The 24,442-nt window shown below is 41.0% G+C and overlaps 2 protein-coding genes across 6 annotated transcripts; both read right to left on the bottom strand.

Moving 5' to 3' along the window:
• Positions 1 to 398: 398 nt before the first annotated feature.
• TCEAL1 (transcription elongation factor A like 1) lies at positions 399 to 2,618 on the bottom strand. Of its 5 annotated transcripts, none has more exons than XM_019019747.3 (3): positions 2,305 to 2,618; positions 1,758 to 1,837; positions 399 to 1,446 (listed from the first exon to the last, which is right to left on the bottom strand). In XM_019019747.3, exon 3 carries the CDS (start codon positions 1,412 to 1,414, stop codon positions 935 to 937), a length of 480 nt encoding a protein of 159 aa, XP_018875292.1. In that variant the 5' UTR covers positions 1,415 to 1,446; positions 1,758 to 1,837; positions 2,305 to 2,618; the 3' UTR covers positions 399 to 934. The 5 variants fall into 5 exon arrangements, with proteins under 5 accessions (XP_018875292.1, XP_004064646.1, XP_063559002.1 ...); XM_004064598.5 differs by having other exon boundaries at positions 1,770 to 1,837; positions 2,305 to 2,606; XM_063702932.1 differs by having other exon boundaries at positions 399 to 1,444; positions 1,524 to 1,837; positions 2,305 to 2,604.
• An 18,757-nt stretch (positions 2,619 to 21,375) lies between these two features.
• Positions 21,376 to 23,385, bottom strand: LOC101130542 (transcription elongation factor A protein-like 3). The gene is given in 4 exon segments (XM_055376808.2): positions 21,376 to 21,717; positions 21,719 to 22,267; positions 22,632 to 22,701; positions 23,248 to 23,385. Coding segments are annotated over 2 exon segments (552 nt in total). The 5' UTR covers positions 22,241 to 22,267; positions 22,632 to 22,701; positions 23,248 to 23,385; the 3' UTR covers positions 21,376 to 21,687.
• Positions 23,386 to 24,442: the final 1,057 nt, after the last annotated feature.

Raw genomic sequence — 24,442 nt, 5'->3', positions numbered from 1 at the left:
ACATCAGCAGGGATGAGAGCCAGTGGAAGGATCAGGACCCAGGAGAAGGAGCAGCTGTGCCTAGCAGATACGGTAGGTATCCGAGAGTACAGCAGGACATGAATAGAATGTGGCACTCACTTGGAATCTCACCGGAATTGTTTGTGAGCACAAGTGAGATCTCCTTTGGGTACCTTCCCTATGTCTGCAGGGAATCAATAGGGGTTGGGGTCCTGCCTGTGCAGGTGGAATAAAGACCCCAAACATAGCTCACACAACCTTTTTCTCATCTGGTCCCACAGTAGCACTGTAAAGCAAGTATTACTCCTATTTAAATGAGAACAAAATGACTATTAAATATAATCAATATCTGGCTAATATTTGTGCCTAAGAGATTCAGAAAAAAACATAGGATTCACTTTTTTTAAAGTTCTGACAAGTATTTATTAAGTGCCACATTGTCGTTATAAGCTGATTGACAGTTTTTTTCAAAATTATGTGATTTTTTCATTATATATTTTTGCAACACAAGTAAAACGTTTGTCTTGAAAAAATGAGAAATTCAGATAAAACAAAAATTAAAAAAATCACCTATTATCTTACCACACAACCACTGTTAAGCCTTTGAAGTATATACTTTTAGCTTTTTCTTTGCATATTAATATATAAATATACATTTTTTTTACAAAAATGGGATACAATATATACCATTTGAAAATTGCTTTTTTCGTTTCACAATATATAATGTACATCTTTCATGCAAATGTGTAGGGCTCATGACTGAAAGAGGGAAACCCCAACTTTAAGCGAGTTACATGCTAAACATCTAAAATAAAGCCTCACAAAAAGTTAAAATTCAGAATATGGGAAAAGGCATTAAGAAAATGCAAACAGAAAGTCCAGGTGGCAATGGCAATACTATTAGCAGGCAAAACAGAATTAAAGGCCGAACACATTAAATAGGATAAGGACGGCTCCGTTTTGCCTTCCAGTGCATTATCATCAGTTTGTTTCTTACTCTTTTCATCTCTTCTAGCTCATCTGCTGCCTGTATCATCTCTTCATTGCTTAAATTTCTGCCATGTATGTCCCCTTTAAATTGCGGGCGAGAACGAGCCAACCTTTCTTTAAAGCTTCCTTCTTCAAGCTTATGTTTTCCTACTCCACAAGGAGGCTGCTCCATGGGAGGGCGCCCCTCAAACAGGTCCTTCCTGGAAAGACCCTCCTGCGGAGGGCGCTCCTCCGAGAGGAGCATCTCAGGCAGGAGCTCAGGCAAGAGCTCCTCAGGAAAGAACTCCTCCTCCGAGGACTGCTCCTCCGAAGACTGCTCCTCGGGGGACTGCTTTTCGGGAGAGTGCTCCACCGGAGGCCTCTCCTCATCGGTCTTGGGCGCGCTCTGCGGCTCTTCTTCATTTTCTTTGCGTGGTTTGTCCATGTTGGGAATTTTCTTCTTCAAGCACAGTTACTCTTAGGAGACAAGAAAGGCAGAATAGAGTCAGAATACTAAGCGGCTGGACTAACACCCAGGCCGTGGGTTCCAATACCTGCCTTTTCCTGATTCGGGGGCCAGGTCCTCAACCTTGCGCTTTCCCAGAGGCTCTCCGGCTCTCCCGACTCCGCCGCTTCCCGGTCGCCCCCTCCTTCCCGAAAGCCCACCATTTTCCCAGAAGGCTTTGCTACAGGCCTCGCCCGCAGTGACAGGGGCGGGACTGTGCGGCCTGCAGACTCCATGCCTTTCGGCGTCCACCCTCGCGCCCCGGTCCCGGTCCACTGCGTACCCCTTCCCTGACCTGGACCTTTCCGGGCCGTGTGCTCCTAGTCGTCCTCTCCTCGAGGTGCCCCGCTGTGACCAGCAGACCTGCACACAGACGCAAGACAGGGTAGGGGGCGGGGAGTGGGGAGGAGGGACGGACTGACTGACACCCCCCACCCCCCACTTTCTGGGCACCAGCCACTGCCTGCACGCCCCCCACTCCTCGGGTTCTCTTTTCGTCTCAGACCCTGCGTCAAGCTTCGTCCTCCGTGCCCCCACCTCCCCACCCCGCAAAGCTTGCCATTTCTTTTCAGATGAGAAGTGGAAGCGAAGCATTCTTAGAAACTATTTCCAAATGTCTGTACCCCCCTCCCGGGGGACGGGGGAGGTACTTGCCTCCCCACCCCGCCCCAGAGACCACCATATTTTGCACAGAAATGTGGGCGCGGGGGGCGGGGCTGGAGCTTAGGGAAAGGCCTGGACTCCGCCATCCCGATTCTGTCAACCCCATTCCCCGGGTTACTAGGCAGCGCCGACACTCACACCGATTTAAGAGGGTAGAGGGAACTTACTTCTTTTGCTTTCCCTCTCGACCAAAGGGTAATAGAGAGATGGTGGACAGGCAAAAAAAGACCGGGACGAGAGGGACTTGGGCACATAGAGGCTCCTGGTCACGTGAGGGACGCGCGTCACTGCCGAACTCAGATCCCCAGTTACCACTTTGATCTGCGGCCCTGCTGCAGCCACCTGCTAGTGCCTGCTAGTGTTCTCTGACCCCAGACACACCAGGCATTGTCACTCAACTCTTTGTATTTGCCTTTTCCTGGTTGCCAGAGACGGTCCGCATCTAGTCTCGGGTAGTATTGCCTCTTCCTCTGTGCTACTTCCCCTAGTACCACCTCTTTCTCTCCTCCTCCCTTCCTTAGCCACCAAGCCCCTTATTTCCCCTGCAGTTCAGATCCTGCACTGACGTTTGACTGTTCACCTTCATAAATCAGTATTATATCCTTATATCCCAACACTCTCAGTTTTAATCCACATCCATATCTCCATCATGTCCATTTAGGCTCATTCAGCATGTTTCATCTCTTGTCACTTTCATGGGAGACAATCTTTCACTTTTTCTTGACATCACATTTTGTTTTTTTGAGCCCCCAGATCTAAATTGGTAATCATTCAGTTCTAGACCTGTAGAAAGAGTTAAGTTTGTAAAGTTTGTAGATCTAAAAAGAATGAATACTTTGATTTTCATAAATCAAATACGTATTTGTCCATCTAAGTACAAACAGTCCAGAACACTTATTATCTGAAATGGGATAGTCCTTGGTGGAGAGCTTGGCATTATTCTATGTGTGTATATATATACACACATATATATACACGCATATATATGCATGTATACACACTGAATATATTATATATTAAATAACTTATATTTATATACGTGTGTACATAGATATAAATTATTCAGTAGTTATTCATAATAGAATAAATAGATTTTACTGGGACTCTCAATCCTTAACCAGCCACCTCTTGGTGCTTCTGGTTGAGGAAGTTTATATTAATTCACTAAATCAACAAATATTTGAGTTCTGGGGCTGCTGGACCCCAAAAGATAGATGCAGCAGGGAGGGCATTCAATATTAAACTGTGCAATAATTCTGTTGACCACATACTGAATAGCAGGACTACAATTATGCTAGCATTTTCAATTGTCATTGCAATATGTATTTTTTTTATCTAACAGTATTTTATGATCTTTAACCTTATGCCTGCCTCTCATCTACTCACATCAGCCTGGATGCTACTTTCTTATGCAGATGCTCTTTCCCCTACAGAGCATACTACTTCCCTTCCCTCTGTGTTTTACACTTTCAGGGTAGATGACCATCTGATCTGTGAGGATCCTGGGATTTTGTTTTAAAGCCAGGCTGTTTAGTAAGTTTCTGAACAGAAATTCATGTGAAATTTCCCCTTTTAAGAACTGTTTGTTGCTTTTCTCTGACATCTGATTAACTTTGTGTTGAGATAGCATTTAGACAAATATTAGTTTACCTTCATATCTTTTTTATAACTGTTTTACTTTCCAATTTCTCTGTGAGATGTGTCTTTAAAACCAAGTTTTACTATGCCTTCTTATTTTTTCATCAAGGGTTGGTTTCTCATTTGTATAGTTTCTTTCCTAGAGAAGTCCCATTTCATTCATTTCTATCCTTATTCTTCTTAAATCCTGTGATGGAGAACTCACTGCCTTATAAGATATCTCACTGAAATCTCAGAAAGTTCTAATCATTCAGAGTGTTAAAATTAATTAATTAATTGATTTTTGCTTCTGTTGAGTTAAAATCTGCCTCCCAGTAGTTTACACACATTGGTCCTGGCTCTGCCCTTTGGAGTGGTACAGAGCAGGTATAAAATAATAAAAGTACCTTTCATCCTTGACAGCTTAAAATTGCCACGGCTTCTATTCTGGTTCTTTCCCCTTCCATTCTGTGAGACACACTAGGCAATCTACTCAATCTTCTGTGACTCAGCTTCCTCGTCTACAACATTGGAGACAATAATAGTACCTACCTCATAGAATTGTAAGAGGAATAACTGAGTCAATGAGTCAACCTATGTAAAGGATCTGGAATAGAGCCTAGCACATAGAAAGCACTCTATAACCATTAACTATAATAATAGTAATAATAATAGTATGACACAGTGCTAACAATACTACTAATTAACATCCTTTTAATATTAAGATTAATTGTGCACTTTATGCCAGGCATTGCACTAAGTATTTTCAATATGCCATCTCACATAATCCTTAAAGAATTATGTTCTCACCAAGACTTTTTTGGGGGGTTTAACCTCCCCAGTTATTTCAGCCATTTCTGATGTGACATATTTTTTCAAAGTCATTCATTATTCTACACATTCCTGAATGTGTAAATGTCTCTGAAAACACTGAATATACTGCCTAGTGCAGAATGGAGTGATCTTATCACCTCCTTCATTTTAGAATAGGTGCTATACATCTATGGATGCATCCTAAAATTATAGTAGATTTTGTGAATGCCATATCACACAATTGAATCCAGTTTAAGTTGCAGTCAACTAGACCCCTCCCTTATTTCATACTTCAAGCTGTTAATCCACTTCTGTAAATCTTTTTAGTTTTAACTCAAGTATAGAAGCTTCTAATTTTTTCTGGGTTAAATTTTGTCTCGTTAGATTCACTCCCTCAATCTTTGAATCCAGATTCTATCATTCTGTATATTAGCTGCAAATCATTAATTTAAAGCATGCCACTAGTACTAAATAGGATGATAAAGTCAGCAAACTCAGGAAAGATCTATAGGTATCTCAGCAGAGAGTTCTGACTCCAAGTGAAAAAAATTTCTTTTCCTTATTGCATGTGAAACCAGGAGTATGCCCTGCCGAGCTAGTTCCCTTCCTCTCATCTCTCATGTGGCTTCTCAGATTGCTTGCTTTCTAGTGCTGCTAATAGAAGACACTATAGTCCCTGAAAGCTCCTGAACCGGTATAAATTAAACTTTGATGAGAACTTAGTAAATATGGAGGGCAGATAAGGAGGTGTGAGGAAATAGAAGCAGGAGAGGAGGAATGAAGACCGAGTCTCCATGTGGGCTCTAAGTCTGCCCAGCAGTAGCTGATCTCGGGTTCCCTTAAGAGAAAGGACTCTCAAGAGGGAATAAGGTAAAGGTGGTTCTGCCACCAAATGACAATCATTTGTTACAAAGAAGTGTGATCTGCTACTTGTTTGTGTAGGGTTGGGGTTGGGGTGGGGCTGTCCTTCTGATGGATTTGATTTGATACCCTTGATTTAGGGTCCCATGAGGGTATATTGCTTGGTCCATTATTACTAATGAGTGTTTAAGTGTTTTGAAACCCATTTCAAAAGTGTGACAACTGAGCTCTGGGAGGTGACAAATTGTTCCCATGGAAACACAGATGATAGTAAGTAGCTGAGATGGGATTTAAAACCTAAGGCTAGGTGCAGTGGCTCACGCCTGTAATCCCAACACTTTGGGAGGCCATGATGGGAGAATAGCTTGAGCCCAGGAATTCAAGACCAGCCTGGGTAACATAGTGAGATCCTGTCTCTAGAAACAATAAAAATTAGCCAGGCATGGTGGTGCACACCTGCGGTCCCAGGTGGTCCAGTTCCTTGGGAGGCCGAGGTTAGAGGCCTGGGAACTCAAGGCTTCAGTGAGCCGTGATTGTGCCACTGTACTCCAGCCTGGCCAATAAGAGATTCCATCTGAAAACAAAAGAAAACAACAACAAAAAAACAAAACATAGGCAGTATGGCATGAGAGATTGTACCTTTAACTACTATGTAAAACTGCTCCTGGGCAGTGGGCTCCACCCACATTTACACACAGCACTGGGCAGCTGCTGCCATGACAACAGTCTCCAAGTGGTGTGGCCTTTCTCTGGGGGATCTGAGAAAGCCCAGGGTGGGTTTCTCCTCCAGGGATTCCTGTTGCTGGGGAGGCTGCACTTCTGTGGCAGGAACAGAACCCTCCTTCTTTGCGAGTCCCCTTGGTTTCACTTTGCAGGCCCTGTCTGCCTGGACTTGAGGAGTTCTGCCCTCTCCAGCCCAGACGTTCCCTCTGTGGCTGCTGCCTCTGCATTCTTTCCTAATGGCACTAATGGCAGTACCTGCTCTCAGACCTGGAGCTGTTGACTGCAGCAGGCCCTGTCCAGCCTGTGACTCTCATGGGCTCCTCCCCTACCCCTGCCCCAGGGGAAATTCCCAAGTAGGAAAAGCAATGACAGGAGCCTCCTCTTTTCTGTTTCTGCCTGTGGCCTCATCCTAACTGGGGCCCAAACACACACACACACACACACACACACACACACACACACACACACACACACACACACACACACACACACATCCTGTATATGCTCAGAGAAACAAGGAAGGGTCTCTGAGGAAAGGCTAAGTAGCAACTCAGGCTGTTGGAAATGCACAGGGACAGGGAAGGTGGGTCCAGACCTGGGCTGAAGAGAGACAGTACTAGGCTTGGGTCTGAGCAAGACTTATGCTGTCATTCACTCCCTGGAGGCTCTGGAGGTGTGGCAGCCTCCTACCCCTCTCCTTGCCTCTATTTGTATCATTTTTCTCCCTAAATGGTGTGGGCGAGGGCTGTGGTAGAACCATGAATGAGGTCCCTTCTAGCTCTAGGAAGCTATGATTCCATCGTGCCCACCATGCTGAGGAGGGATGAACACCATTTGGCCTGAGTGGGGACCACCTGCGGATTGTGGCTGCTGCTGCATTTCCCAGAATCCAGACAAGCTCAGAGCACATAACTCATTCTATTTTGGCCTTCCCTGCTGGGCTGCAACAGAGCCACAGCTTAGCCTTGGCCTTTCAGGGACTTTTACAAGCACCCAGAACAACCTCAGCCTGAGGCCTGGGAAGGAGGCTGGGACAGAGGCAGGGCTGGCTCCATAATTTGCAGGGCCCAGTGTAAAAGACAATGCAAGGCCTCTATTCAACAAGCAAGAAAAAAAAGTACCATTTTAGGTAATAAAATATAAAGCTTTTTTTCTCCTGTTGCCTTTTTTTTAACGTCGTGTTTTTTTATTTTAAAAATATAATTCTTTTTTTAGAATAGTTTTAGATTTACCAAAAAATCTAGAAAATAATACAGTGTCTATATATCCCAAACCCTGTTTCCTCTATTTTTAACATCTTACATTACTATGGTGCATTTGTTATAATTAACAAACCAATATTGAGACATTATCATTAACTAAAGCCCATACTTTATTCCCATTTTCTTCATTTTTACCTGATATCCTTTTTTTCTGTTCCAGGATGCCATCTAGAATACTATATTACTTTTAGTTGGTAAGCTGTCTTAGGCTTTTCTTGGCTGTGATCTTAACTGGAATTACACTGAATAAATGGATCAATCTGAGGAGAATTGCCACTTTCACAATACTGAGTCTTCTGATACGTGAACATGGTATTATACTTCATTTATTTAGGTCTTCCATAATTACTCTCAGTAATGTATTATAATTTTCAATATAAAATCTTCACATATTTAATAAACTTTATTTCTAATTATTTCATGCTTTTTGATGCCTTTGCAAGTGGTACTTTAAATTTTTTATCTTCTAATTGTTTATTTCTAGTATATAAAATATATACTTGATTTTTGTATATTGACCTTTTATCTTTAGATCATGCTAAATTCACTTAGTGATTCCAATAACTTTTTGTAGATTCTTAAGGCATTCTATGTACATGATCATGATTCTTCTATGAATACATTTTTACTTCTTCCTTTCCTATCTACATTTCTTTTCTTTTTTTTTTGAGATGGAGTTTCGCTCTTGTTGCCCAGGCTGGAGTGCAATGGCACGATCTCAGCTCACTGCAACCTCTGCCTCCCAGGCTCAAGTGATTCTCCTGCCTCAGCCTCCCGAGTAGCTGGGATTACAGGCACGCATGATCACGCACAACTATTTTTTGTATTTTTAGTAGAGGTGGGGTTTCACCATGTTGACCAGGCTGGTCTCAAACTCCTGACCTCAGGTGATCCTTCGGCATTGTCATCCCTAAGTGCTGGTATTACAGGCGTGAGCCACCGTGCCTGGCCTCTACATACCTTTTCTCCTTGCCTTATTGCACTAACTAGGATTTCCAGTACATAGTTGAATAACAGTGGTGAGAACTGACATGCTTGCATGATCCCCTATCATAAGAGGAAATCATTCTTTCACTATTAAGTGTGATGTCAGCTGTGATTTTTTTTTTTAATAGATAACCTATTTCAGGTTAAGGAAGTTCCTTTCTAATTGTTTCCTGAGAGATTTTATTGACATTTATCAAATGCTGTTTCTGTATCTATTGAGGTGGTCATATTTTTCTCCTTATTATGTTAATATGTTTAATTAAATTGACTTCCAAGTACTTGACCAACTTTGCATTTTTGTGATAAACCTCACTTGGTCATGATAAATATATATATACTTTTTATTTATTGCTGGATTCAAATTCCCAAAATTTTGTTAAGAATTTTTGCATCTATAAACATAATGTCTATAGTTTTCTTGTAATGTTTTTGTATTGGCATCAGGGTCATTCAGGCTCATTATGTAGAGAGGAGGCCTTTTCCTTTACTTTCTGAGAGTTTGTTTAACATTTGTGTTATTTCAGCTTTAAATATTTGATAGAATTCACTAGTGAAGACATCTGGGTCTGGAGTTTTCTTGGAAAGTTTTTAATAACAAATTAATTTTATTTTATAGATATAGACAGTGGTAGGGCCGGGCGCCGTGGCTCACGCCTGTAATCCCAGCACTCTGGGAGGCGGAGGCGGGCGGATCACGAGGTCAGGAGATCGAGACCATCCTGCCTAACATGGTGAAACCCCGTCTCTACTAAAAATACAAAAAAATTAGCGGGGCGTGGTGGCGGGCGCCTGTAATCCCAGCTACTCAGGAGGCTGAGGCAGGAGAATGACGTGAACCCGGGGGTCGGAGCTTGCAGTGAGCCGAGATCGCGCCACTGCACTCCAGCCTGGGCGAGAGCGTGAGACTCCGTCTCAAAAAAAAAAAAAAAAAAAAAGATATAGACAGTTGTATACTGGAACTGGCCTGTGCCAGCTATTGAGAGCTGATTGTCACTATCTCTTATCAAATCTACATTCAGTGATGATACATTGATTGATTAAAATTGGCCATAGTTTACACTTTAGAAGTCAGATACTCTGTGAATCAGGGTTTTTAATTTCTTTCAGAGACCTGGTGGTTAAACACCACTCTTTTGTTCAGGTTTTCTATTTATTTTTTGAGTGAGCTTGGTAATTCGTATCTTTCAAGAAATTTGACCATTTTATCTACATTATTGCATTTATTGGCATAAAGTTATTCATAATACTACCATACTGTCCCTTACATGCTTAGAGGATCTGTAATAATGACCCCTTTTCATTCTTTTTTTTTTAAAACAGTTTTATTAAGTTGTTGTTCACATGACATAGAGTTCACCCACTGAAAGTGTACAGTTCAGTGGCTTTTAGTATATTAAGAGATATGTGTAACCATCACTACAATCAATTTTAGAACATTTTCATCACCTCATAAAGAAAGTTTATACCCTTTGGTTAAGACTCTCTACCCTCTATCCTCCCCAACCCTAGCCAACCATTAATCTACTCTTTGTCTCTATGGAATTGCCTATTCTCTGTATTTCATATAAATGGAATCATGCAATATATGGTCTTTTGTGATTGGCTTCTTTCACTTAGCATAATGTTTTCAAGGCCCATCCATATTGTAGCATGTATCAAAACTTTATTTTTAATGACCAAATAGTTTTCCATCATCTAAATATACCACATTTTGTTTATGCATTCATCAGTTGATAGACATTTAGATTCTTTTCACCTTGTGGCTATTATGAATAATGCTGCTATAAACATTCATGTAAGTTTTTGTGTGGACATGTATTTATGGGTTTTTTTTCTCTTGGGTATGTAACTAGGTCTGGAATTGCTGGGTCATATGGTTACTCCGTGTTTAACATTTTGAGGAACTGTCATTTTACATTTCCATCAGCAGCGTATGAGGGTTTCCATTTCTCCTCATCCTCACCAATACTTGTTATTATTTGGATTGTTCATTTCTGGTAAATTACAAGTCTGATGAAGTGCTCTGTGAGGGCAGAGCATTATAAGGGATTAGTGCTCTTATAAGGAGGCCTGAGGGAACTTATTTGCCCCTTCTACCATGTGAGTACACAGCTAGAAGGTGCTATCTGTGAACCAGAGATTCAGCCCTAATCAGGCACCAAATCTGCTGGCACCATGTTCTTGAACTTCCAGCCTCCAGAGCTGTGAGAAATAAAATTCTGTTGTTTATAAGCTACCCGGTGTATGGTATTTTGTTATAGCAGCCTGAATGGACTAAGACAGAGGTTGTTTTACTTCTTCCTTTCCAATCTGGGTGTCTTTTCTTTCTTTTTTTTGGTCTAACCTCTGCGGCTAGAACCTCTAGTGCAAAGTTGAATGGAAGTGGAGAGAACAGACATTCTTGTCTTGTTCCTGATCTTAAGGGGAAAGCATCCAGTGTTTCATCATTAAGTATGTTGTTAACTGTGTCTTTTTCATATATACCCTTTGTCAGGTTAAGGAATTTTGCTTGTATTCCTCATTTGTTGTGTGTTTTTATCATGAAATGATGTTGAATTTTGTTGAACATTTTTTTCTTCATCTTTTGAGATCATCATGTAGTTTTTGTGCTTTATTCTATTCATATGGTGTATTACATTGATCGATTTTTGAATGTTAAATCAACTTTGCATTCCTGGGATAAACCTCACTTGGTCATATTGTATAATTCTTTCTATATGATGCTGGATTTGTTTGAAATATTTTTTGAGGATTTTTGCATCCTCAAAAAAATCTACAGCATAAGAGATATTGCCTTGTAGTTTTCATGTGGTGTCTTTGTATAGTTTTGGTAACAGAGTAACACTGGCCTCATATAATGAGTGGAGAAATGTTCTCTCCTCTTCTATTTTTTGTAAAAATTTGTGAAAAGCGAATATTAATTTTTCTTTACATGTTTAGTAGAATTCACCAATGAAGCCATCTTGGCCTGGATGTTCCTTCATTGGTAGTTCATTCTCTTTATTTGTTATAGGTCTATTCAGATTCTGTATTTATCCAGGAGTCAGTTTTGGTAGTGTCTTTCTAGGAATCCATTTATTTAATCTAAGTTATGTAATTTATTGGCATACAGTTATTCATAGTATTCCTCCATAATCCTCTTATTTCTGTAAAGTCAATAGTAATGTACCCTCTTTCGTTTTTGACTCTAGTTGTTTGAGTCTTCTCTTTTTTTTTCCAGGCTAATCAATTTAAATGTTTGTTCATTTTGTTGATCCTTACAGAGAACCAGCTTTTGTTTTTATTGACTTTTCCTATTATTTTTCTATTCTTTATTTTATTAATTTCCGCTCTAGTTTTTATTATTCCCTTCCTTCTGCTTGCTTTAGGTTTAGTTTGCTCTTCTTTTTCAGTGTCTTAAGGTGGAAGGTTAGGTTATCGATATGAGATCTTTCTTCCTTTTTTTTCTTGAAGATAGAGCCTTGTTATGTTACCCAGGCTGGTCTCAAACTCCTGGGCTCAGGTTATCCTCTCACCTCAGCCTCCCAAGTAGCTGGGACTACTGACACATGTCACTGTGCCCAGCCTTCTTTTTTACTGTAGGCATTTACAGCTATAAATATCTTTCTAAGCATTGGTTTAGACGCATGCTGTAAGGTTTGGAATTTTGTATCTTCATTTTCATTAGTCTTAACATATTTTCTAATTTTCCTCTTTATTTTATCTTTGATCTGTTAGTGATTTAGGAGTGTGTTGTTTAATTTCCACATATTTGTGAGTTTCCCAAATTTATTTCTGTTATTGTTTTCTACTTTCATTCTATGCTAGGGGAAATACTTAGAATTATCTCTAATCTTTCAAATTTATTGTGGTTTGTTTTATTGCCTAGCATATGGTCTATTCTGGAGTATGTTCCATGTGCATTTGAGAAGAACGTATATTCTTTTGTTGGGTGGAATGTTCCATATATGTCTGTTTGGTCTAGTTGGTTTATAGTGTTGTTCAAGTCTTCTATTTCCTTGTTGATCTTCTGCCTAGTTCTTCTATCCATTATTAAAAGTTGAAAGTCCCCAACTATCCCAACTATTATTGTTGAGTGGTCTATTTATCTCTTCATTTCTGTAAATTGCTTCAGGTATTCTGGTGTGGTTTTTTTCCTTCGTGTTTGTTTTGTTTTGTTTTTTCTTTAGACAGAGTTTTGCTTTTATTGCACAGGCTGGAGTGTAACAGCACAGTCTTGGCTCACTGCAACCTCCACCTCCCAGGTTCAAGTGATTCTCCTCCCTCAGCCTCCCAAGTAGCTGGGATTACAGGTGTGTGCCACCACACTCGGCTAATTTTTGTATTTTTAGTAGAGATGGGGTTTCACCATGTTGGTCAGGCTGGTCTCAAACTCCTGACCTCAGGTGATCCACCCACCTCGGCCTCCCAAAGTGCTGGAATTACAGGTGTGAGCCACTGCGCCCAGCCCTCTGGTGCTCTTTTGTTAGGTGCATATATGTTTATAATTGTTATATCTGCCTGATGGATTAACCCTTTTATCATTAAACAATGTCCTTCTTTATCTCTACTAACACTTTTTTTTTTTCTTAAAGTCTGTTTTGTCTAATATTACTGTGGCCACTCCAGAAAGCTGGCTATAGTAAAATCATACAAAATGATGTATCTTTTTTCATCCTTTTACTTTCAGTCTATTGTATCTTTGAATCTGAAGTTTGTCTGCTATAGACAGCAAATGGTTTGATCTTGGTTTTTTAATTTCCATTTTAACAACTGCCTTTTATTGGATAGTTTAACCCATTCAGACTTAATGTTATTATTGATTTAGTTGGATTTATACCTGCCGTTTTACTTTTTGTTTTCTGTAGGTCTCCTGTCTTCCTCGAATCTTCCTTTACCACTTTCTTTTGCATTAACTGAATATTCTCTAATATAGCATTTTAATTTTTAAAATGATTTTTAAACCATATTTTTTAGTTATTTCCTTAGTGGTTGCTCTAGACTTACCATATACATATTAGCTTATCAGAATCAGCTTCAGATTTATACTAACTTAATTCCAGTGAGATATAGAAATGTTATTTCTATATCATTCTATTTCCTTCTCCATTTTTGTCATATTATTGTTATGTATGTTACAACTATACATCTGACAAACTCAACAATACATTATTATAATTATTGCTTTATATGAACTTATGTATTTTAAAGAAGCTGAGAGAAGAGAGGAGAACGAGTATATGTTAATAGCTTTTGACCTTCTTAGATATCATTTTTAGATCTCTTCAGTTGGTTCCTATGGATTTCTTGTTGGGAGTAATTCCTTTGCTAATGTAATACTTAATGGTGTTCCACATTTCTCTGAGGCACTGTACATTTGTATTTAGTCTTTTCTTCTCTTGGTTATTCAGATTGCATAATTTCTATCAATTTACCTTCAAGTTTACTGATTCTTTTGGCAGTTCAAATGTAATACTGAATTTTTCATTTTAGTTATTGTACTTTTGAATCCCAGAATTTCGATTTGTTTTAAAAATAATTTCTATGTCTTTGATATTTTATATTTGATGCAACATCATCATATCTTTCTTTACTTCTTTAATCATGGTTTCTTGTAGTTCTGTGAACATATTAATAATAGCTACTTTGAAGTCTTTGTTCAAACTGACATCTGGCCACTCTCACAAGGAGCTCCTAGTGTCTGCCTTTTTCTGGTATATGGGTTATACTTTCCTGTTTCCCTGCAAATCTCATAATTTTTTGTTGAAAACTGAGCATTTTGGATAATATATTGTAGCACCTCTGGGTACTATTTTCCTCTTCCCCATCTGGAGCTTTTTACTGATATTTGCATATTTATTTATTTAGTGATTAGCTAGATTATTTTAGTAAAGTCTGTGCTTGCACAATGTGAAGCCTGTTATGTTGCTCACCAGAAGGCTCAGCCTTGGTTGTGCCGACAGTCACCTTTGGCAGGGTTTTCCTTGACTGTTTTTTTCCCTGACCATACCCAGCTGTTTAGCTCCACTAATTGCCTGCTGATTGCCCTATTGTTTTCAACAATGCCCTGGGGCATAAATGATTCCACAGACAGATTTGTTCTAATCCCAGTAGGTCTCCTCCCAGCTTTCTCTGTCCCGGGTTGTCTCCAGCAAACTAGTGGGCCTACAGCTTAGTCTGCATCTCCAGTGAATCTACCAATGTCCTCTCAATTGCCTTTCACCACGTGTGGTGTTTTCTGGCACTATTTCTGACATCAAATGTGTGGTGTTTTCTAACACCTACCAATTCTCTGATTCTCTGGCACCAACTGGGTGTCCTACAATTCAATTTAATTCTGATATTAATTCCTCAGAGTTAGTGCAGACCCTACAGTTTAAGGGCTTTTAAGGATAAGACTGCCCTCCACTTCAGATGGCAGCTGCAAATGGGGTGCCCAACCTACCCACACTTCAGCCTGGGCTAGTACAAATTTGAGGGTTCTGTAAATCAAAAAGTGACTGAGGCAGATCTCAATGATTAGAGGTTTATTTTGCCAAGGTTGAGGACACACCTAGGAAAATGAAACACAAGTCACAGTAGGATTGGTGACCTGTGGTTTTCCCACAGAGGGCTTTGGGAACTTCAGTATTTAAAGGAGAAAGAGCAAGCAAGAGGGGAAGAAAAAAAAGGAGGATGGGTAGGCAATGAGGCAAGTGGTTACATTCTTGTGAGGCTCTGATTAGCACTCAGTGAATCTACATTTTACATGTAAAAAGAAAGGAGTAGAGGAAAAGTCAATTATGCATTCATCTCATGCTCAGTAAATCTACATTTTACATAAGATAAAGTAAGCATGTGAAATTACAGCTATTTGGGAACAAATGGAAGGCAGTTTTTGGATGACTCAGTTCCCAAGCTTAATTTCCCTTTTGCCATAGTGAGTTTGGGGTCCTGAGAGTCTATTTTTTATTCACAGTTCTCATGACTCCCTTCTTGAGTTCAGTAATTTACTGGAATGACTCACAGAACTTAGAAAAATGCTTTGCTTACTATTACCAGTTTATTGTAAGGGATACAACTCAGGAAGAGCCTAATGGAAGACATGCATAAGGTAAGATATGGGGTATATTTGGCACAGAGCTTCCATGCCTTTTCTGGGTGCTCCATCTGATCAGTACATCAATGTATTCCCAACCCAGAAGCTCCCGAGCCCCATCATTTAGGGATTTTAATGGAGGTTTTATCGTATAGGAATGATTTATGTAATCATTGGCCACTGGTAATTGAACTCAATTTTTATCCCCTCTCCAATCCCTGGAGGTCAGGAGCAAGGCAGAAAGTTCCCATCCTGTAATCATGTATTTGGTCTTTCTGGCGTCCAGTCCCCATCCTGAAGCTATCTAGGGGTCTTACCCTAAGTCACCTCATTAGCATAAATTCAGGAGTAGTCAAAAGGGGCTCATTATGAATAACAAAAGACACTCCTATCATTCAGAAAATCCCAAAGGTTTTAGGAGCTCTGTGCCAGGAACTGGGGACATTGACCAAATATATACTGTAATATATATTTTTAATATATCATGCACCAGAGCCTCCACTGTTTTTGAGAGCTCCCTTGAACTTGGACTTCTCCATATTCTGTTGCAAATGAATTCCTTTCCTTTGGGAAAAAATTTAGAACTCTCCATTTTACATCCTACTTCCCTCCCTTCCCTCAGGCAAAATCTCTGAGCCATGGCTCTGGTATTTGTAATATGTATCATAGATTATCACAGTCTACCTTCAAATAATATTATAGCTATCTCTCAGTATACTTAGGGAATTGGTTCCAGGACCCACCACTCCCCAGGATACACAAATCTATGTATACCTAGGTGGGTCCTGGAGTTGGCTCTGCAGAACTCATCTATGTGAAAAGTCAGCCCTCGCTATAGGCAGACTTCACATCCCACAAGTACAGTATTTTCCATCTCAGTTTGGTTGGAAAAATCCACATCAAAAAACACAGGTCAAACTTGTGTTGTTCAAGGGTCAACTGTAAATGATTTCATGGATAATGGAAGAACCCTACAACTGTGCATTCCCCCTCTCATCTTTTTTTCTATTGTTGTATGTATTAGGGTTCTCTAGAGGGACAGAACGAATAGGATGGATGTATATATAAAGGGGAATTTATTAAGGAGTATTGACTCACACAGTCACCAGGTGAAGTCCCACAATAGGCCGTCTGCAAGTTGAAGAGCAAGGAAGCCAGTCTGAGTCCCAAAACCTCAAAATTAGGGAAGCTGACAGTGTAGCCTTTAGTCTGTGATCGAAGGTCCAAGAGTCCAAAAACTGAAGAACTTGGAGTCTGATGTTTGAGGGCAGGAAGCATCCAGCACGGGAGAAAGATGTAAGGCCAGAAGACTAAGCCATTCTAGTCTTTCCACGTTCCTCTGCCTACTTTTATCCTAGTCAGGCTAGCAGCTGATTAGATAGTGCCTACCCAGATTGAGGGTGGGTCTTCGTCTCCCAGTTCGGTGACTCAAATGTTAATCTCCTTAGGCAATACCCTCACAGGCACAACCAGGAACAATATTTTGCATCCTTCAATCCAATCAAGTTGACACTCAGTATTAACCACCACATTGTACATTTTACTTCTACATATGTTACAAGCCGTGTAACACATTGTTCTTATTTTTATTGTAGATAATTATTTCTCTTTAACAGCTTTATTGAGATATAATTCATATGCCTTATAATTCACCCATGTAAAGTGCACAATTCAATGGTTTTTAGAATATTTATGGAGGAGGGCAACCATCACCACTATCCAATTTTACATTTTCATCACCCCTAAAGAAAACCTTCCTATTACCATTTTTCATTCCTGCCCTTCTGCAAGCCCCATGCAGCCACGAATCTACTTTCTCTATAGATTTGTTGATATGGCCATTTATTATAAATTGAATAATAAACTATGTGGTCTTTTGTGACTGCCTACTTTCACTTAGCATAATGTTTTCAAGGTTCATCCATGCTATGCCATGTATCAGTACTTCTTCCTTTTTATTGCCAAATACATTGTATAATATACCATATTTGTTTATTCACCAGTTCATGGATTTTTTTTTCTATATTTTGGCTATTATGAACAATACTGCTATGAACATTTGTGTATACATTTTGCATGACTGTATGTTTTCATTTCTCTTGTGTATATACCTAGGAATGGAATTGCTGGGTCTTATGACACATTATGTTTAACATTTTAAAGAATTGCCAATTTGTTATCCCAAGCAAATGCATTCCCATCAGCAATGTATGAGGGCTTGTTTCTCCCCATCCTCACCAAAACTTATTTTCTATCTCTTTCGTTTTAGCCATCCTACTGTGTGTGAAGTGGTATCACTTTGTGGTTCTGGTTTACATTCCCTAGTGACTAATACAGTTGAGCTTCTTTTCATATGCCTATTGGACATTTGTATATCTTCTTGGGAGAAATATCTATTCAAATCATTTGCCCATTTTAAAATTGGGTTCTCTTTTTTTTTAATGGTTGAGTTGTAAGAGTTCTTTATATAGTCTGGAAATTAGCTCCTTATCAAATGTATTATTTGCAGTTATTTTCTCCCATCTGGTGGGTCATCTTTTCATTTTCTCGATGTTATCATTTGAAGCACAAAACGTTTCCATTTTCATGAAGTAGAATGTATCTTTTGTCACATATGATTTTGTTGTCGTATCTAAGTAAAATTGCCTAACTCAAGGTCATGAATATTTATGCGTATGTTTTCTTCTAAGAGCTGTATAGTTTTAGCTCTTTCATTTATATTTATGATCTGTGTTGAGTTCACTTTGATGTAGGGTGTGACATAATGTTCTAAATTCATTCTTTGGCATGTGGATATCTAATGGTTTCATCACAATTTGTTTAAAAACTATTATCTTCCCTTTGAATTGTCTTGGCAGACTTGTTGAAAATCCATTGAGCATAAAAGTGAGAGTTTACTTCTGGATTCCCAATTCTATTCCATTAATTTATATGTCTATCCTTATGGTAGGACCACCCTGTCTTGATTACTATTGCTTTGTGGTAAGTTTTGAAGTTAGAAAGTGTAAGAACTCCATTTGTTATTGTTTTTCAAGATTGTTTTGTCTGTTTTGGGTCATTATAATTTAGGATCACTTTGTTATTATCTGCAAAGAAGTCAGGGGAGATTTTGATAGTGATTGCCTTAAGTCTGTAGATCAATTAGGGAATATTGCCATCTGAACAATATTAAGTCTTTCAATCAATGAACATTGAATTTATTTCCATTTATTTAGGTTGTCTTTAGTTTCTTTTGACAACATTTTGTACTTTTCCATATACAAGTCTGGCATTTGTTTTGTTAAATTTATTCCCAAGATTGTTTTTCTTTTTGATACCATTGTAAATGGAATCATTTTCTTAAGTTCATTTCAGATTGTTAATTTCTACTATAAAGAAATACAATTGATTTTGTATATTGATATTATATCTTGCTACATTGTACTTGTGTATTATTTCTCATAGTTTAAATAATTATTGTTAATTGACAATTTATAATTCTATATATTTATAGGGCACAAAGTAATGTAATCGACATTCCTTCTGGAAATGATACCATATTAGGGTCTCAGCAATGGCCTCTGCTGTTGGCAGGTTTCATACTCAGCTATGAGAGTAGTCAGATCAGGTTGGTATGGGAAGTCAATATTGTTGAGCTCTCACATAGTTCTATTTCTGTTTCTGTGGCCACTTTGTACAAGGGCCCATTGAGCAAACGTTGGGATAGCAGTGGCAGGGGAATGGGGAGGCTGAATGATATCTACTGAGATGGTCATTTTTTCCTCCCAATTATTGATAGTTTCCTCTACAGTGGATGCCCCCAGTGGGTACACTCACTACCTGAATAAACAGATATGGACTATTTAGAAGGGAATGTGGCCTGGTAGTCTTTAGATTTCAAGACCCTCCCAAAAGGTCAAAACAGGCAGAACCTTGGTTAGGGCATCCACCTTGAGGGAGTCCTGTGCCACTGTTTCTTTGCAGCCATTCTAATCCATGAACAATGTATCTTTCCATTTATTTAAATCTTAATTTCTCTCATCAATGTTTTGTAGTTGTCAATGTACAAATCTAGCACATAGTTTGATTTTTTAAAAGATGTTGGTACATATGTGCTTTGTGCCTATTGAATTCAGATAAACATTTCCTTATACTTCCTCCTACTTTTTTATGGTTTATATTTAATGTAATTGAGATCATGCAATGTGTAAAACTTCACTGTACATTAGAATCACCTGGGGAGTTTGTGGAAATTGCAGGTTCTAGAGCCATATTCCTAGAAATTCTGGGTTTGTGCCAGGGACCAGGGAGGTTCCCAGGGAGTTGTTTAACATATTTTGAACGTATTTTGAAAAAAATCATTTTTATACATTGTTAAAATGGTTTATGAGCTGGATTTAGAATTATCACTTCTCCTGTATTATTTATTTTTGAATTTCAAGTTGTATTTTTCACAAGTGAAATTACTTGCCCAAGGATACACTGGGCCAAAAACTCAAGGCTCCTGACTCAGTCATAATCAAGTAATTGTTAAATATATGTGTCAAGTACAGTGCAACAGATATCAGGATGAATTTTTTAAAAGTCTGTTTTGATAAGGGAATATACTGGTGGGCTAAATAAAAATGCCTGAGAGTTTTTAATATTTTTAAGAGCACTGTACCTCTTTCAGTTGCAAGTGGTTTAGAATGGGAAGGGATGTTTCACACAGGGTTATCTCTATGATTATGTATGGATAAGTCCCTTGATTTTGTATAGTAGGCCAGTCAATGAGGCTTTTTAGAGAAAACTCACACTTAGAAAGGTACAAAAATTTAGATAGGGTTCACCTGTGGTACTGGGGTAGGATGTTTGGTTCAAACACAGTTCATTATCTAGCCAATAGGTTAGACTCAGGACACAGTCCCAACTAGACCCAAAATGTCTCAAATCCTAAGAAGAGAAATGAAGCTGTAAGCAAATATAAAATGAACTAAAAATGTTAATGGCTACTTTGCTAAGAACTGTGTAATACAGTGGGCTCCAAGAAGCCCTAGAGTAGAACCACCTGCAATTGGGACTGTGGCCCTTTGGGGACTGTAGGGAATCAGAAGGGCTTTGTCACCATGAGTACTCCATTATATCAGTGGCTGTCAGCAGACAGTACATATACAGGGCATAGCAGAACAGAAGTGCCCAGCAGATATGATAGTATCCAGAGAAGGATGGCACCCTCTACTCAGCTGCTTGGAGTTGTTCCTGGGGACAGGTGAAACCTACCTTCAGCTCTTCTTTTAAGTGTCTGACAGGGTGCTGGGTCCTGCTCCTGTAAGGACAGCTCACATGTTCAATACCTCATCTGATCCACTGGGCAGTCCTGTGAGATAAGTATTATCCCCATTTCACAGATGGCAAGACTGACCCTTACAGCAATGGATTTGTTATAACTGCCAGGTTGATACCTCTAGCTGTTAGTCTCAGAGGTAATATGAATTTTATTTATCATTTTATGTTCTGGCAACAGAAATTTTAAGTGTCTTTATTACCCTCATAAGCTCACTGAACAGTTCAATTGTTTATGTATTGTTTTCTCGTTTAGTTTTTAAAATTATTGTTATGACAAAAGGACATATCCTTTAAGAAAAGGTAGAGATGAGTGAGAGCAAAGAAAAGAAAAAGAATCGCATCCTATGGGGGAGCCATAGGATGGTAAAGGACCCAGGAGAAGGGGTAGCAGTGCCCACTCACCTAGTTACACCTAGGGAAGACATGAGGATGGGCACAACAACAGCAGAATGGCATGGAGGTACCTACCCAGCAAGTGATTGAACTCATTTTTGGATACCATTCAGGAATAACCATTGGCTGCTTTTTAGTGTACATGCTTTCAGAGTTTTCTTTGTGCACAAATGCATTATGCAAACATTTACATTTTTATAAAAACGGGCTGATACTGTATATGCGGTTCTGCAAACTTTTTTTTATTTTTATTTTTTATTTTTTTACAATGTACCATGAACATCTTTTCCATGCACATGGGTGAAAATCCTCTACTAAAATATAGAGCGCTGTAGTTGGGTCAAAAGTCTGCTGGTAACGAGACTGACATCTAAAGCAAAGTATCAGCTTAAGGTTAAAGCATTGGGCCTGGCAAATACCTACCAGGGAAAGCAGGGCCAGCAATATTCTCATCAGAGAAATCAGAATGGAAGGCCAAAGGCATTAAAGGTATGGGATATCGTGTAAGCCCCTCTGGCCCCTACCTCCACCCCTCACTCCCCTGACACCCCGTTGTCCCCTTGGGGCGAATGGATCCTGTACATCTCTTTGCATCCAATGAAAACCACCCATTTTCTGTTTTTTCCTTAGCTCCTCTTGAGCCCTTGACACATCTCCACATTCTCTCATCATCTCCTCACTGCTCAGATGCCTTTCCTGTAAGTCCTCCTGAGAGTCCTTGGGGGAATCGTCCGTCCCCCTGTCCGTTTTTCTTTTTGCTTTCCGGGGCACATAATCTTCAGCCGGGCGCTTTTCGGCGGCCCGCGGCTGGCTCTCTGGCTTTGCCTGGGAGGCTGGCTTGCCCTCGCCTTGTGGCTTGCCCTCACCTTCGGACCTGCCCTGATTTTCCTGGCTTCCCTCATCTTCCAGTTGTCCCTCATCACCTGGCTCTCCCTCATCCTCTCTCTTTCCCTCGCATTCTGTCTTCCCCTCCACGTCTGGCTTTTCTTCCTCGTCTGACTTTCCTTCATCATCAGGCTCTACTTCATCTTCTGGCTTTCCCTCGTTTTCCAGGTTTCCTTCATTTTTATTGTAGGGTTTTTCCATGTCGAAATTTCCCCTCCTTTTCCTGTCCTGGGGGATGGGAATGGAGGGAAGAGGAGACAAATAAGAGACATGGGAGACTGAGGGCATGGGGTGGAATGCAGGTCTGGATAGTACTTGCATCTCACCCCTGGTGAGGGTTCCCCTAAGCTGGCTGGGCCCCCAAGAGGGCCTTCTGCCCACCACGTAGCCTGCTACTCCTCCCACACACGTGAGCCAGCCATTCCCTGGCAGTCCCTGCCACCTTCTCTGCACTGGTTCAGCCTGGTAAGGTGTGTGTTCATGTGAGTGGGGGATGGGCAGGGGCCCCAATTCGGCCCTGGTCGGGCCCTCCACACTCTCAACCCTTATAGGGCCCTGTCCATTGAGCTCCCCCACAACCACCTTCACAGACCTGCAGGGATTCTGGACAGGTTGCTCCTCCTTTTTAGGCCTCGCAGAGCGCTGGGAACAGACGCGCAGACCTGCGGACAGACAGGAGACAGGGGTAGGGGCTGCGCAGTCAGCGGTCTCACAGGGACTCGGTTCCCTTTCCTGAGTCCAGGCCCTGCTTACCCAACGTTTTCCTCCCCTACATCCCCCGCACCCCAGCCGCCATTTCTTTCCAGGCCTTGGGCACCAAACCAGGATGCTTTCCAAACTGCGTTTGTCTCTGTGTCCCCTTCCCCTGGAGGCAACCTGTCCCAGCGCCACCCCGTTTTTGCGGAGGTCAGATGTTTCCATGGGAGCAGATTGTGAGAGGGGGTTATTTCCAGAATATGTCTACGTTTCACTGTTGCACTGCGGGGTTGCTCCCCCGTACTCCATTTCCAGTACTAAAATGGATGGAGGGCTCAGTGCAGGGGGTCGTCGAGAAGGCGGGCCAGGCTCCCCCGCCCTTGCCTCCGCCCGCTCCGCTTCCCCCTCCTCACCAGTCTCCCGGATCCTTTCTCCGCCCCCTCCCTACTCCTACTGCCAGCCACCTCCACCCCTTCCCTGGTTCCGCCGGCAGCGCCCACCTTCACACTGACCTGCCGGGACCCGGGACAGGCCTGTGCCTCCTCCGGCTCGCGGAAGCCCGCTCGCTGCTCCCCCGCTGCCCGGGCAGCTCAGACAGCTGGTTCTGCGCGGGCGCCGGGACCGGACCGCAGGGCGGGCGGGCGGGCGGGCGCGGGGGCTGGTGCCCACGTAGGCGCCCGGCGGGTCACGTGAGCGCCGCGTCACCCGAGCTCGGCCCCCCTTGCCTGACCCACCTCACCATCCATCCCCGAAGGACCGGGAGGCTGGGGACGGTCGGGGTCGGGGTGTGTTTGTGTAGCAAAGGGGGGTCACGGAGAAGAGGAGGAGGGGGTGGCTTTCTGACCCCAGGTGCTTTACCTGGCGCATCTCACGGCATCCTCGCAGGGTATCTCTCTCTGATGCCCATTATCGCCAGGTGTGACAGCTGATCAAAGAGAGTACCCGACTTTGCCAAGAGCGCTCAGCCCCAGAACTCCAGATCCCGCTTTCAAGACTGTCTCTGCCTGACTCCAGAGCCCAGGGTGGTGGTGCCTGCCAGGAAGCTGAGCTGCCACCTTGAGTGGCAGTGTTCCTAGGGTTCTGTCCTGGGCCTCCTCTATCCTCAGTCCTCAAGTTCTGTCTCCCTGTTTGATCTCATTCATTTCCAGTAAAGACCAATGACTTCCAGATTTACATCTCCAGGCTATTCCCTCCCCAGAATCTCAGACCTATTTTTGCATTCCCATCAGAAATATAGGGGAGTGTTTTGTTTCCCAGCGCCCTTCCCAACATAACCTATGACATACTTTTAAATGTTCACTGATATGATAGTTGAGAAGTAATATCTCAATGGCATTTTATTTTGCCTTATCTCTGTTTAAGGACAATTTAAATATCTTTCTTTGTGAATTGTCGGTTCATGTCTTTTCCACATTTTTCTAGTGGGTTGTTGGTCCTTCTCACCTCAATTTTCAAGTTTTCTTAATACATTAACTGTTATATATGTTGCATTTTTCTCTCCAGTTTGTCAGTTGCTTTTTGGCTTTGTTTATGGTGTTTTTCTGCCATGCATTAAAAAAAGTAGTCAAATTTATTTAACTTTTATTGCCTCTAGATTTCGATTTATAGTTAAGAAATCTTTTCCTACATAAGGTCCAAGAAGCATTCACTCATGTTTTCTTCTAGTATTCATATGGTTTTCTTTACATTTAGAGTTTATATTTGTGT

This window comes from Gorilla gorilla, chromosome X (genome assembly GCF_029281585.2).
Source record: "Gorilla gorilla gorilla isolate KB3781 chromosome X, NHGRI_mGorGor1-v2.1_pri, whole genome shotgun sequence".
Lineage (NCBI taxonomy): Eukaryota > Metazoa > Chordata > Mammalia > Primates > Hominidae > Gorilla > Gorilla gorilla.
This window is presented reverse-complemented; position numbering and strand designations above follow the sequence as displayed.